General features: G+C 35.2%; 1 protein-coding gene and 1 long non-coding RNA gene across 2 annotated transcripts; both read left to right on the top strand.

The window, feature by feature from the left end:
* Positions 1–1,480: 1,480 nt before the first annotated feature.
* On the top strand, positions 1,481–3,626 carry LOC133677407 (small ribosomal subunit protein eS4x). Its single transcript, XM_062099454.1, has 5 exons — positions 1,481–1,634; positions 1,762–1,839; positions 1,947–2,127; positions 2,696–2,793; positions 2,968–3,626. Exons 1-5 carry the CDS (start codon positions 1,632–1,634, stop codon positions 3,397–3,399), a joined length of 792 nt encoding a protein of 263 aa, XP_061955438.1. The 5' UTR covers positions 1,481–1,631; the 3' UTR covers positions 3,400–3,626.
* An 8,086-nt stretch (positions 3,627–11,712) lies between these two features.
* On the top strand, positions 11,713–14,291 carry LOC133677336 (uncharacterized). The gene is made up of 2 exons (XR_009835741.1): positions 11,713–12,544; positions 13,275–14,291. It is a non-coding gene; the product is annotated as an uncharacterized LOC133677336 (long non-coding RNA).
* The last annotated feature ends 77 nt before the right edge of the window (positions 14,292–14,368 follow it).

Raw genomic sequence — 14,368 nt, 5'->3', positions numbered from 1 at the left:
ATTTAATTTTTAATAAATTTTTTATTTTTAGAAGATCATTTTGTTAATTTTGAATTCCCCACTTTTTTATACCTTTACGTATTTAATATTTGAAATTGTGAACTACATGTGATGTGCTTTTTTACTATTAAACGAACCGTTTTCGCTCTAAAAAACAACAAAGAACACTTTCTTTCAAATATACAATTTTATTTTAAATTACACATGATCAAATTTCTCAAAAATAAATTATATATGCATATTTTAGAATATTAAAAAAAATCATAGAAATAGTCTTTTTATTTTTACATGCATCTTTGGATTTAGTAGCCAATTTATTAAAGCCATGAGAATTTGGCCTACATTTTAAAAATATCAAAAAAATTATTTTTTGTCCCAATATTAAGGATTATAAACTTATACGTAATACACATTTCCTATATGAAATTGTGAACTACATGTGATGTGTTTTTTTGGTATTAAACGAACCGTTTTCGCTCTAAAAAACAACAAAATTATTTTTTGTCCCAATATTAAGGATTATAAATTTATACGTAATACACATACCCTATATGAAAAAAATATAAAAATATATTTTGACTCTAAAATGACTAGGTTTTAACCTAGTAAAACAAAGACCTCCTTACCGAGAAGAACTTTTCTTTAATCTTAGATAAACCAACAACTAAAAAACACAATAATACCTTAATTTGTATCAGACAAACAAATCATATAGCTCACCTTAGATAATGTGTACTAGGAGTGATACGTCCTTCTTATACACAATCAGTGCTTTATCCAGACTTTGAGATCAAATAGGGTTTTTAGTAACCAAAATATTAGGTGACGACCTCATCCTTTTTTTTACTGATAAGAAACAAGAATTTCTTATTCTTTCCCCCCATAACTAGAGAGATCTTGACCTGGGTGGACGATTGTCGTGACGCCGCACGTGCGACAAAATGACGATTTCATTAAATTTAACACCCAACACAACCTAATCTAACAAAAATTTTATCAATTCATAGTTAATTTGCATTTTCTCTAAAATATTTTCTATAAACCCTAACCTGAAATTCATGTTGACCTGGATTAATTTGTCAAACTTGTGATCCGAATTATGAGATTGAGATAAATTCATAAAAAGTACATAAAAAAAGTTACAATACCACACTTTTAAAAATCTAATTTTGAAAGTTGAAATTAAGAAAAAAAAATCTAAGAGACCGGTATTAACCTAATAGAAATAAAATTACGAAGCATAATTTCTAAGCACAACCTAATATTAGATGAAGATATAAACAAAACTACTGAAAAAATTAATTTTTTAAAAGGTAAAATTAAAAAAATTTTAAAAACAGTATTATAATATTTTTTTTATTTTTATTGTTATGAAGGTAATTTAACCACATCTTTTGTTTTTTTAATTAATAATGACATGGCCTAATGTATAAAATAGTAGGGCTCCAATGAGAGTCCAATAAACACATGGCCCAGTAACAATACCCCTACCCGACCCGGATAAACTCGGATTCAATAACAAGGGACATTCCTTTAAAAGGATACAAGTAGGGTTTTTGCATCTCTCTAAGTAGCAGAAGTTAGGCGCAGCCCAGCAGAGTCACAAACATCTTGAGCTATACAGTTGCAAAATGGTCAGCTTTTTTTGCATCTTGATCTCAGATCTTGCTTATGTTCTCCTGATTTCATCAATCTTCTTGTTGTTATTTCTATTTCTTGCACTGGTTTAATTGATCTTTCGGCTTTTGTGATGCATTACAGGCTAGAGGGTTGAAGAAGCACTTGAAGAGGCTTAATGCTCCAAAACATTGGATGCTTGATAAACTTGGTGGTGCTTTTGTATGTTAACAATTTCTGACGACCCCTTCGCTGCAATGTCAATGGTTTCCCTGTTGCTTGGTGTTGTTTGTCCTTGAGTGTAACTTGTTTGGTTTCGTGTCGTGTAGGCCCCCAAGCCCTCATCCGGACCCCACAAGTCTAGGGAATGCTTGCCTCTGATTCTCATTCTGCGAAACAGGCTCAAGTATGCTTTGACATACCGTGAAGTGATTGCTATTTTGATGCAGAGACATGTTCTTGTTGATGGGAAGGTTAGGACAGATAAAACCTACCCATCTGGTTTCATGGGTATGTGCTTTCTGTCTTTGCTCTTTCAAGTGAGATGTTTTTCTTTTCTAATTATGTCGTTGCTCTACCAGTTTTATGATTTTTTTCTATGTGGATCTTCAAAATGGGAGTTGGGTTTTTATTTGCAATGCTTAGATTGGCATGATATAGTCAAGGGGAAGCTTTCATGACCTATATCCTTGGCTGAAATGAATGAATGAACTTGATTTTTCTACAGTTTTTAGGTGGCCATGATGTTATTAATAGATTGAACCCTACAACGCCGCAAAATAGTCTTTGGCAAATGATCATTTTGTGTGATTTAGGTTATAAGAATTAAGAAACCCTTGCCTGCTAGCTTTAAGTTAATGCTTGTTTTAAGTGGTCATTGGGTGTGATAGGTTGTGAGAGCTCTTTGTTGTTGCCAGCTTTCTTTTGTGCTTGATTGGAAATGGTTGTTTATGTTTGATAAGATACTAGTGTCCCTTTCTGACCTTTTTCACTTGCATGATCATTTCCTATTCATTTTCTCCCTCAAATTCTATATTTTTCATCCGTGTTTTTCGTGTGGTTTTGCACTCTGCTACAGATGTTGTGTCAATCCCAAAGACAAATGAGAGCTTCCGTCTCCTCTATGACACCAAAGGCCGCTTCCGGCTCCACTCCCTCAGAGATGACGAGGCTAAGGTTTGTGATACTTTTGGCTCTATGGTTTTTTTTGCTTTGATTCATGATATTTTTGTTTTACTGGACCATGCACTAATTTTGATGGATCAGTGAATTTTATTTTTTGTATATTCATGTCTTTGTGTGGGTATTACTGCAGGTATTGATTTTGTTTGTTGTTTAATTCTTACGCAGTTCAAGCTTTGCAAAGTTCGTTCAATTCAGTTTGGGCAGAAAGGAATCCCTTATCTGAACACCTATGATGGGCGCACCATCCGCTACCCAGATCCCCTCATTAAGGCCAATGACACCATCAAGCTGGATCTAGAGAGTAACAAGATAATTGACTTCATCAAGTTTGATGTGGGAAATGTTGTCATGGTCACCGGAGGAAGGAATAGAGGCCGAGTTGGAGTAATCAAGAACAGGGAGAAGCATAAGGGAAGCTTTGAGACAATCCATGTTCAAGATGCCACTGGCCATGAGTTTGCCACTCGCCTGGGCAATGTGTTCACCATTGGAAAGGGCTCCAAGCCATGGATTTCTCTTCCCAAGGGCAAGGGTATTAAATTGTCCATCATCGAGGAGGCTAAAAAGAGGCTTGCAGCATCTCAGGCTGCTGCATGAAGTTCTTGAATTTTCATTGGCATTTTATGGCCAGTTATGTTTTGCTAATGATAGAATGAATGTTGTGTTTGCATAATTTAGTGCACATTTTTGAACAATGTTTGCCTTTACATTTCAATTTTTACTGCTGGGATACATTTTAAAAAAGCATGCATGTAGCATCAAGAACACATCCTGTGGAATCTGTTTTTGCCTGTTTGTGTCAACTAGAACTTCGGTTAATTTTATTATTCTCTGTGAACAGTATCTTAGATTTTGTTTTTGTAGATTTGGATTGCCAATGGGTCTTGCTCCAGGTGGTGCTTGGAAATTGTTACCCGTTAGAAATGCTTTCAATACTCGATGAAATTATTACCAGGGATGGAGGAGACTGCGAGTTCCACTTGGATTACCTTCCTGGTATCCTTGTTGCCAGCTTGATGGTAATGAGAACCCTGAAGCGATTTCAGTTTAATTTCTCGACGTGGTTTAAGTTTCCAAGCTGGCTATACCAGTTCATACCTCATACAACCATTTTCAGGCCCTGAAACCGGCAATTTGTCCCGGAACATTTGACAGAGTTGGTTATTTCGGGGGCCTGTTTGTCATGAGTTGCACTGACAAAATAACGATACACAAGAGAGCAAGCTTGGGTAAGAGGAATAGAGCTGCCAAAATGTCAATGTAGGCAATTTTCAAGTGTACAATGCAATGCCATGTTTGGTTGCAAAGCGCAATGTCAACAGTACATCGAAAAGCTTTGCATTAAATTGATGAAATTGGCTAGTCTTCAAGGGAAAATCTTTAGTCATGTGAGCAAAGCCTTGCGATGGCCAAACTTGTGAAACAGAGAACTAAACAAAGGGAGAAGGAAATAGCTTCATTTGATCTATATTCTAGACTAAGCTTTCAATCCCTCTTTGCGAGTCTAATTACGTCCTTTATGTCGCCAGGGTCATCATTCAATCTATCCATTTATCCTATTTTCTCATCTAAACTGTCGAAAATATACTCGTATGAGAGACTATTTATTAAAAAAAAAAATTAAATATGAAGAAAAAATTAATGCAGCATTTGATGTATGTGAAGATATCTTTGGAGCTAAAACTCACTTCTGTAGTGAACAATACACAAGAGAACAAGATTGGGTAGAGGATTAGAGTTGGTAAAGTGTCAATGAAGGCAGTTAGGGTTAGGGACTGCACTGTTAGTAATGGTTGCAGAGCACATGCATGTCTCAGTCTTATTACTTGGCAAGGTCCCCAGTAGATTAGAGTTCATTGAAAGCGACGCAAAGAGAACCCATTAACCCTAATCATATTCTAAGCACTCTCTTTCCAGGTGACTAATGCCCATCAGAATTCATTGGTTGCTCAACACTTCATTAATCTTAATAGCATCAGTAATGGACAGAGCTTTCCTGTCCTGATCTGTGTGTGCGGGAGAGAAAGACAGGGCGAGAGGTGTAGATGCATCACTAAGGTACAGAAGGAAACACCAACCAACCGTTTGACCATGGCCCCATTCACTGCTTCCACATAGAAATGAAAATCTTTCGTGAGCGAAAAATGGATTGGGAAGCTCCAAAGTTTCTTGCCCACTCACTGTTCATTTTTCCCAGTAAGTACTTCTATCTTTACCATATTACTGCATCATCATAATCATCATTTCTAATCTGCATTAGATGATTTAAGAATGGCAATTCTGTAGATGAAAAATATTACTTAATTCCTAGAGATTAAGTTATATGATGATCTTGATGAGATAAGCATTTAGTTAGGTACATGAGAGTCGTTTAATCAAGCGTGACAGTAAAATAATGCGTAACTCAGTGTGACTTAAGATATTATTATCTACTAGTGTTATTTAAAAGAAGTAGGAGAAGGTAGTAACCATTAGAAAAACAGAAATATCTACAGGTAGACTCTCTTGTCTTCACAGATGTTGGTTTGTGATGTGTCGGATTCATTTGATTGCTTGCCTCAGTTTAAAGTATTAGCAAGGAGAGCAGGGACAAAATTGAAAAATATAGATATAAAATGGAAGTGAAGAATGGGCAGATCGTAGGTGAAGATGGAGAAGCGGAGAAGCTGGCTATGGTTTAAACAAAGATTTGTCTTCTCTGCTAAGTCTACTCTTTCGAAGCTTGCTTCAAGCTCAAGGCACAAAAGCAGAGGTAAGACTGAGCTCATTACAATCAATCCCTATGTCTTCATGCCTTCTCCTGCGTTTAGGTATTTGTCAAATGGAAGCATTTGTGTTCTGCAACCACATCGCTTTCATGATACTTGCAAAGTAAAGAGCAATTGGGCTCGAATATTGAGATGGACTTGCTTTGTGTTGAGCTCTTGAGGCTGTGGGGGACTGGTGTGGGTTTATTTACAAAGAAAGCTAGCATGGAAGGATGATTCTGGTTTTATCTGGTTTTCTTATACTCTTTTATGATTTTGATGACAGGAAACAATCGTGGGCTTATGAACCTCGGCAAGGATTTGGAGACTTGTGGAGAGTATACAGACATACAAGTGATGTGGAAAATGATTCACTCTTGTCATCCAATTGCTCAGGACACTAGAAGGAAGAGACCTTACAGGAAATTCTGTTTCAGACCAGCTTGATCATTTCTTTCCTTCCCACCAAAGCAAACTTGATGCATCAGTCATCTTTAATCAAGTTATTAAGTATATGATGTATATTTGTCGAGGAAGTGCTGGTCTTTTGTCTTAGCCTATCACGTCTGGACATACAGCTCAATTAGCCCCATTGGTCCTGCTTTTTATCTTCAATAATTCAAAGAAATACAGGCGTGATGAACGTTCTCATAACCCTTCATTCTATCATATCCTACGAGAAAATGACATGACATATATGTGGGTTCACTGCAGAAATGTTCATGTCCTACATGCTTGTTAGATATGTTACCTTTTACTGATGGATTGAATCAATTTAACCATATAAAGGAGTGAAGAGCTCGACCCCTTCCAATAAATGTAAAATGTCACACTCACATTGAGAGAGAGAGAGAGGGAGGGAGATGGATTTCAATCAAGTAACTGATAAACCTCATGCTGTTTGCATACCATTCCCAGCTCAGGGTCACATAACCCCAATGCTAATAAAGCTAGCAAAACTCTTACATTTTAAAGGCTTCCACATAACCTTTGTCAATACTGAGTATAAACACAAACGACTACTCAAATCCAGAGGTTCCAGCTCTCTGGATGGCTTAACGGACTTTCGTTTTGAAGCTATACCTGATGGCCTTCCAGAGACAGATGAATCTGATGCCACCCAAGACATCCCTTCAGTCTGCGAATCCACTGCAGAATACTGCTTGGTTCCATTTCGCAATCTACTTTACAGGCTCAATGACAGTACTTTCTCTCCCAAAGTCCCGCCGGTGACCTGCGTTGTTTCTGATGGTGGTATGTCCTTCACACTTGATGCTACTGAAGAATTTGGAATTCCTAACCTGCTGTTCCATATACATAGTGCCTGTGGGTTCTTAGGCTACACATAGTTCCGTGTTCTTGTTGAAAAAGATATGGAAGTTGTTTCATGCTTAAAATTTAAGCTTCATCCGATGAGATCAGAACTGCACTAAGTCTGCTGTGATTTGCAGCTATCTAATGAACGGGTACCTAGAAACTACTATAGATTGGATTCCAGGTATGGAAAAAACTACGGACCCAAACGGTATCATGGTCAGCTTCCTCCTATGGAAAATCGAGAGAAGTTCAAGAGCTTCAGCTATCATTTTGAACACGTTTGAGTCCTTCGAAAATAAGAGGTTTTGGATGCTCTTACAGCAATGTTCCCTCCTATTTATGCAATCGGTCCTCTCCACTTGCTCGCTAATAATCAGATAACAGATGATAGACTGAACTATATTGGTTCAAATCTATGGAAAGAACAATCAGACTTCACTGAATGGCTTGATTCAAAAGAACTGAATTAATCTGTGGTGTATGTAAATTTTGGAAGCTTCACTGTTCTAACACCACAAAAATGCTAGAATTGGCATGGGGTCTGGCTAACAGCAAAAAAGCTTTCTTATGGATAACAAGGACTGACAGCAATGTTGGTGATGAGTCGACCATGTTTTCCATTTCTTTGTTGGCCATTTTTCGCAGAGCAGCACACCAAATGTTGGTTTGCATGCAACAAATAGGGTATCGGCTTGGAGATAAATGCTGATGTTAATAGAGATCAAGTTGAGAAGCTTGTTAGAGAGTTAATGGAGGGAGAAAAGGGTAAAGAAATGAAAAGGAAGGCGATGGAATGGAAGAAGAAGCTGCCAGCCCCGGTGGTTCTTGTTGCAGGAACTTCGAAAACTTGCTAGCAGACATTCATTTGGTTCAAAAAATAGAATCAAATTTGAGAAAGGGAAGCTAGTAGTTTCACCAGTATACTTGTTTCAACAAAGAAATCAATGTAATGATTGTTATGCATCAAATAAAATAAGCTATGGTTTACAAAATTTGCCCAGTGTCTTTGTTGTCCCCGTGTGTTTTTCTTGTACAACATTATGCATTGTTTTTTCCTGCTTCGGTCCTTGTCATCAAACAATTTGGTTATTCAACAATATGCAGTCTTGCAGCGCCGTTGTTGGTTCTTTTTTGTTGTTATTGTTGTTGTGTTTTCCAATAATATGCAGTCTTGCAGCGCTGTTGTTGCTTAGAAAGCATACCATTGGATGCAATTTCTTTTGAACCAGGGCAATAATATGCAGTCTTCTGGTTCATTTTTCATGTTTGGAATGTCTTTTTATGATTTTTTTTTTGGGTATTTGACAAATGCATTATGTTTCCTTGCGGTTTTTTTGCTATTAGTTTGTTTGGACTCGCAGAGTTACGAGGGCAGAAGAAGCTACCAGCCCCGGTCGTTCTTCTTGCGGGAACTTCGAAAATTTGCTAGCAGACATTCTTTTAGTGCAAAATAAAATAAAATAAATAAATAAATTTGAGAAAGGTAAGCTAGTAGTTTTGCTAGTATTTATGTACCAACAAAAAAAAGAATGCAATGGATTATTTCTGCCCTTTAAAAAGAAATCAATGTGATGATTTTTATAGAAGTGAAGCAGGTGAAAACTAAAGATAATAACAAACAAAAAACATATAATTTTTGATGGATGAAGAAGGCTGTAGATGTGAACCCTGAATTCACAAGTTTATTCTCTTAAAAAGTAATAATATTAAAGTTTGTCTCATAAGGAGGTTTACAAAGTCTTAAAAAGGCCAAAAACTTCACCTCAACTAGAAAACAAAAACAAAAACATGAAATTACAAAGGAAATAAGCATGAAATCTGGAAATAATAAGAAAAATCACAAAAACTACAAAAACCGAAGCCCTTGAAATCTAAAGATTTAATAGTCGGAGTAGCAATTCCCCTATTACTTTAAGAAAAATAACCTTTAAAAATTCTTGTAGAAATTTGAGTGCGATCCAAGGGTTGGATAAAAAGTTATGACTTTTTAAGCTATCATTTTGATCTAACACAACCATAACTCCTTTTGGGTCTAGACCTGTCACGTTGCTTTATAAAATACATCCGTTAGGTTATTCACATAATTTGTCTGAGACAGTTTCTTATTTAATTATGACAAACTTACACCTAATTGCTTAGGCCCCGTTTGTTTGCAGGAAAGTAGTTTCCTTTTGGAAAGTAAATTCCGGGGAAAGTGAATTCCGGGAAAGTGAATTCCGGGAAAGTATTTTCCGATGTTTGGTAGTGTAATGAAAAATAAGTTGGAAAACACTTTCCAGTGTTTGGTTATGTTATGGAAAATGAGCTGGAAAATAACTTATTAATATTTTATTTTTTCAAATTTATTAAAATAATAAGGAACAAATCTTACAAATTAAAAAGTTGAATGAGAATGAAATTGAAAAAAAATATAATTTCATAAATTATCTCAAATAAAATAAATAATAATCAAAATAATAGAGATCAAATCTAAAAAATTAAAAAAAATAAAAGGTGAAGAAATTAAAATAATAATAATTAACATTTCATAAATTATTTCAAATAAAATAAGTAAAAATCAAAAGAATGAGGACCAAATTTGATAGATAGAAAATTTCAATAAAAAAATGATAAGGAAAAAGCAAATAGCAAATAGCAATTATAAAAATAAGAACCAAAATTAATATAAAAATTAAATTTTAAGATATGAAATTGAAAAATAAATATTCAAAACAAATTATATATAGCAATTAAAAGTTTGAGGATCAAATTTGATATAATCAGCAAATAATGATGAATTTTTTTTCATTATAATATATATTCATACATAGCTTATTTTATAAAATATAACTATATATGTCATATCATATTATATAGAAATAAGCTTGCGAAATATTTTTTTAAGTAAAACCTATTACTATATTTTTTTTCAATTTTAAAAGCTTAAAATAAGTTTTTTTTTCAAATTTATCCATATGTAACAAATATAATTAAATACTAATCATGAATTAATAAAAAAAAATAAAACAAGTACATCTACAAATATAGCAAAATAAAATAATAATTGTGGCAAAAAAATATGTACAATGAAAGAAAAGGAAAGTGTTTTCCGGTTCTTATCAAAAGGAAAACACTTTCCTTTGTTGAAGTTGTATTTTTTTTGTTGACTGGAATTAAGTTTTCGTTGACTAGTTTTCCATGTTGTTGCCAAACATGGGAAAACAAGGAAAGTGAATTCCAGGAATTCACTTTCCTACAATCAAACACAGCCTTAGAATCACTTGTTATCGCAAGCTCGACTATATCATTTTTTCTGGGTTATAAAGAACTCATCCTCGAAGTCTTTAGATGATGAGGAAAATGAATCTTGCAAACATTATCATTTATCTCTTCTGCAACACCTCACAAGAGCCTGTATTTGAAATTGAGGAAGGAGAGATTGATATTGAGGTCTGCAGATCAGAGGAGTAGGTGACTGAAATCTTCACAAAAGCATTGTCAAAGGATAAATTTTAAAAGCTGAGAAATGCACTAAGAGTTCAAGTTTAACATATCAAGAGGGAGAATGTTAAGGTTAACATTCTAATAAGTTACTGTCACAACTATTTAGCCTTGACTTTAGTTAGTTAACATGTGTTTAAAAAAGTAATTAGAGTTAGATTAAAAGGTAATTAAGATGAAAAGAAAAATGTAAGGCTGAGATGTGTTGTTATACATCGCTACATAAAGTTCGGGAGATGTAAGAAAAAGAAAAAAATGATTAGTTTTTGCAGTGTTTTATCTCTCGTTCATGCTATTCTATAGAAAATTGCAGACTTGTTTTTCCCCTTAAAATCTACATTTTTAATGTTTTTTTTTACCACACAAGCTAATAACTTAGCCAAGCCAACACTTTAGAAGCTTGCTTCAAGCTTAAGACACAAAACCAGAGGTAAGACCGAGCTCATTAGAATCAATCCCTATGTCTTCATGCCTTCTCCTGCATTTAAGTATTTGTCAAAAGGAAGCATTTTTGTTCTGCAACCGCACGTCACCTTCATGATACTTACAATGTAAAGAGCAATTGGGCTTCAAATATTGAGATAGACTTATTTTGTGTTGAGCTCTTGTGGTTGTGGGGAACTAGTATGGATTTATCTACAAAGAAAGCCTGGCATGGAAGGATGATTTTGGTTTTATCTGGTTTTCTTGTAATCTTTTGTGACTTTGAAAACAAACATGGGCTTATGAACCTGGACTAGGAATTGGAAACTTGTGGATAGTGCACAGACATGCAAGTGATGTGGAAAACGATTCGCTCTTGCATCCAATTGCTCAGGAAACTAGAGGGACGAAATCTCACAGGAAATTCTGTTTCAGGGCAGCTTGATCATTTCATTTCTTCCCACTAAAGTAAACTTGATGCATCAGTCATCTTTAATCAAGTTTTGATGCATATTTGTCGAAGAAGTACTAGTCTTTTGTCTTAGCCTATCACGTCTTGACATACAGCTCAATTATTCCCATTTGTTCCTGCTTTTTATCGTCAATAATTCTAAGAACTACAAACATGATGAATGTGCTCACAACTCTTCGTTCGATTATTTCCTGACTAGAAAATGACATGACATATATGTGGGCTCACTACATAATTGCTCTTGTCCTATACGCTTGTTAGAAATATTACCTTTTTAACTGATGGATTGAGTCAATTTAACCATATAAATGAGTGAAGAGCTCGACCTTTTACTGATGGATTGAGTCAATTTAACCATATAAATGAGTGAAGAGCTCGACCTTTTACTGATGGATTGAGTCATTTTACTCCTTTCAATAAATGTAGCATTTCACACTCACATTGAGAGAGAGAAGGGGGGGGGGGGGGATGGATTTCAGTCAAGTAGCTGATAAACCTCATGCTGTTTGCATACCATTCCCAGCTCAGGGTCACATAACCCCAATGCTTAAGCTAGCAAAACTCTACATTTTAATGGCTTCCACATAACCTTTATTAATTTTGGATGCTCTTACAACAATGTTCCTTCCTACTTATGCAATCGATCCTCTCCACTTGATAGCTAATAATCAGATAGCAGATGATAGACTGAACAATATTGGTTCAAATCTATGGAAAGAACAATCAGACTTCACTGAATGGCTTGATTCAAAAGAATCTGGTTTTGTGGTGTATATAAATTTTGGAAGCATCGCTGTACTAACACCACAGAAAATGCTAGAATTTGCTTGGGTTCAGGCTAACAGCGAAAAAGCTCTCTTATGTATAATAAGGTCTGACACTGATGGTGGTGTGTCGAGCATTTTTCCACCTGAATTCCTTGCAGAAACAAAGGATAGAGGCAAGCTAGCAAGTTGGTGTCCACAGGATCAGATTTTAAAGCACCCAGCAATAGGAGTATTTGACAATTTGACACTTGAAAGAGTTTGTTGTAGAGTTTCATTTATTTGTTTGCCATTTTTCTCGTAGCAGCAAACCAACTGTTGGTTTGCTTGCAACAAATGGGGTATCGGAATGGTGATGTAAAGAGAGATCAAGTTGGGAAGCTTGTTAGAGAGTTAATGGAGGGAGAAAGGGGCAACGAAATGAAAAAGAAGGCGATGGACTGGAAGACGAAGGCATATGAAGCTGCCAGCCCCAGAACTTCGAAAATTTGCTAGCAGACATTCTCTTGGTGCAAAAAACAGAAATACATTTGAGAAAGGTAAGCTAGAAGTTTCACCATTACATTTGTATCAACAAAAAAAATAAAAAATAAAATAAAAATCAATGCAATGATTGTTATGCATCAAATAAAATAGGCTATAGTTCACAAAATCATCTCTGAATCATATGTAAGGGAACATCCATTCTTAAAAGACTAACATTTCAGCTCCAAATCAAGCTTGGAAATGAAATCATGAGAGTCAAAGTCTGTTCTTTTATTGTTGCCACACATTTTATTGAAAGCAAAGCAGCCACCATCTTCTTACTACATTAATGTCTATTGTACATCCTTCACTGAAAATTCATTATCCTCAATCCGTTAAAACTCCTAGCTAGTCTGAAAATTCATTATCCTCGATCCGTTAAAACTCATACTAAACCTAGGATATCACAGACTTGAACCAAGAATACGTGCAGATTGTATTTTCACATCATGCATCATGAAACTCATCTGATCAAAGAAGTACACTGATACTCGTCTTAAAACCCAAAATTATAAATACATGGAGAACCGAAGAGTAAGTGGACTAGCATAGTGGAAGTAAATGAAAAGCCATAACCAATAACGGTTAAAATGGCTTGTATTCAACTGTTTTTTTGGTCTTCAATGGGAGAGCTATATGAATTGTTAAAATCCCTTTTCTCCTATTGGAAAGCTATTCCTGCTGAAAAAAACTATAAAAATGCTATCCCTTTTCTAGCCGTTGGCCAACAGTATTTTTTTGTAGATTAAAACCTCAGCCCAGTTAGAAGCTGCATTTTCAATTTTATCCGGTGCTGCTTCAAAGAGTTTTGAGTTGTTGGGATCTGAAGGAGTGTTCTATGCACATTAAAACCCTAGAGGCTTCGACAGGTGGTCTAGATTCAGGAGAGGAAAAGATGTGTGTTCTTTCTAGCTTCTCCTGTTTGGTCCACTCTTCATTTCTGATTTCATAGGTGCGGCTTCTTGGATTTTATCTAGTCGTCCTTCATTTTTTTCTCTTTTTTAAGGGTGTTGCTTCTTGGATTTTATCCTCTACTTTTCTCGAATAGTGTGAGTGGCTTCTGCTTTTATTTGGGAAAAAAATTGTTCAAGTGATATTATACTGTTCCTAAATCTTGGTTGCCTTCAATGTATTTGTTGTATTGCCTAAGTAAAGTCTTATTTTACTTATTACTTCATGGGAACAACATATTCATGGAACAAAAAAACAACAACTAATCTTCAATCCAACAATACCGAATAAAAAGATATGTGTCCGAAACATGCTGTCAAAAATCCAACTTGATTCAACGGTGAATCGGCTGCCGACCAAAGCTTGAACCGACACTGCTCAAGCTGCCTCTTCTTTCTTTTTGTCACGGGTTCTGTGTCTTTTCTTTGTATCTGTCCTTCTATTTGTTTATTTATTCAGCGGGTCCTAATCCCAGCTAACCTTTTCATTTGTTTCCTTCTATGGTGGTCCCTTTTTCACATGGGGCGGGACATCCCAGCAACAAGTATCTTTGCAAGTGCGAAAGTAAGTGTAACCAATAACCCTCAGCATATTTTAGCACTCTCACTCGAGGTGACTGATGCTCATCAGAATTATTTGGTTATTGGTTACAGATGAAGATACAAAAATTAAGGGAATATTATGGAAAGAATTATTTTTTAAGATTTTTGAACATCATTCATAATATGTTTTCTGATATTCACTTGCAGACTGGAATGACTTTTTCTTTAATGAATTTCATCGGAGAATATAAATCTTCTCTGTAGTTAATACTTACATGAGTTTTTTAGAGACCCTTCAAAAATCAAGTAAGTAGGAGATATTTTTATGTGGTAAAAAATATATTA

The sequence above is a fragment of the Populus nigra genome, chromosome 17 (assembly GCF_951802175.1).
Source record: "Populus nigra chromosome 17, ddPopNigr1.1, whole genome shotgun sequence".
Lineage (NCBI taxonomy): Eukaryota > Viridiplantae > Streptophyta > Magnoliopsida > Malpighiales > Salicaceae > Populus > Populus nigra.
This window is presented reverse-complemented; position numbering and strand designations above follow the sequence as displayed.

Excerpts from the sequence above, each read along its gene's own strand:
- LOC133677407 (XM_062099454.1), top strand. Across the intron at positions 1,840-1,946 it reads ATAAACTTGGTGGTGCTTTT|GCCCCCAAGCCCTCATCCGG; the intron begins GTATGTTAACAA and ends CGTGTCGTGTAG. Across the intron at positions 2,128-2,695 it reads CTACCCATCTGGTTTCATGG|ATGTTGTGTCAATCCCAAAG; the intron begins GTATGTGCTTTC and ends ACTCTGCTACAG.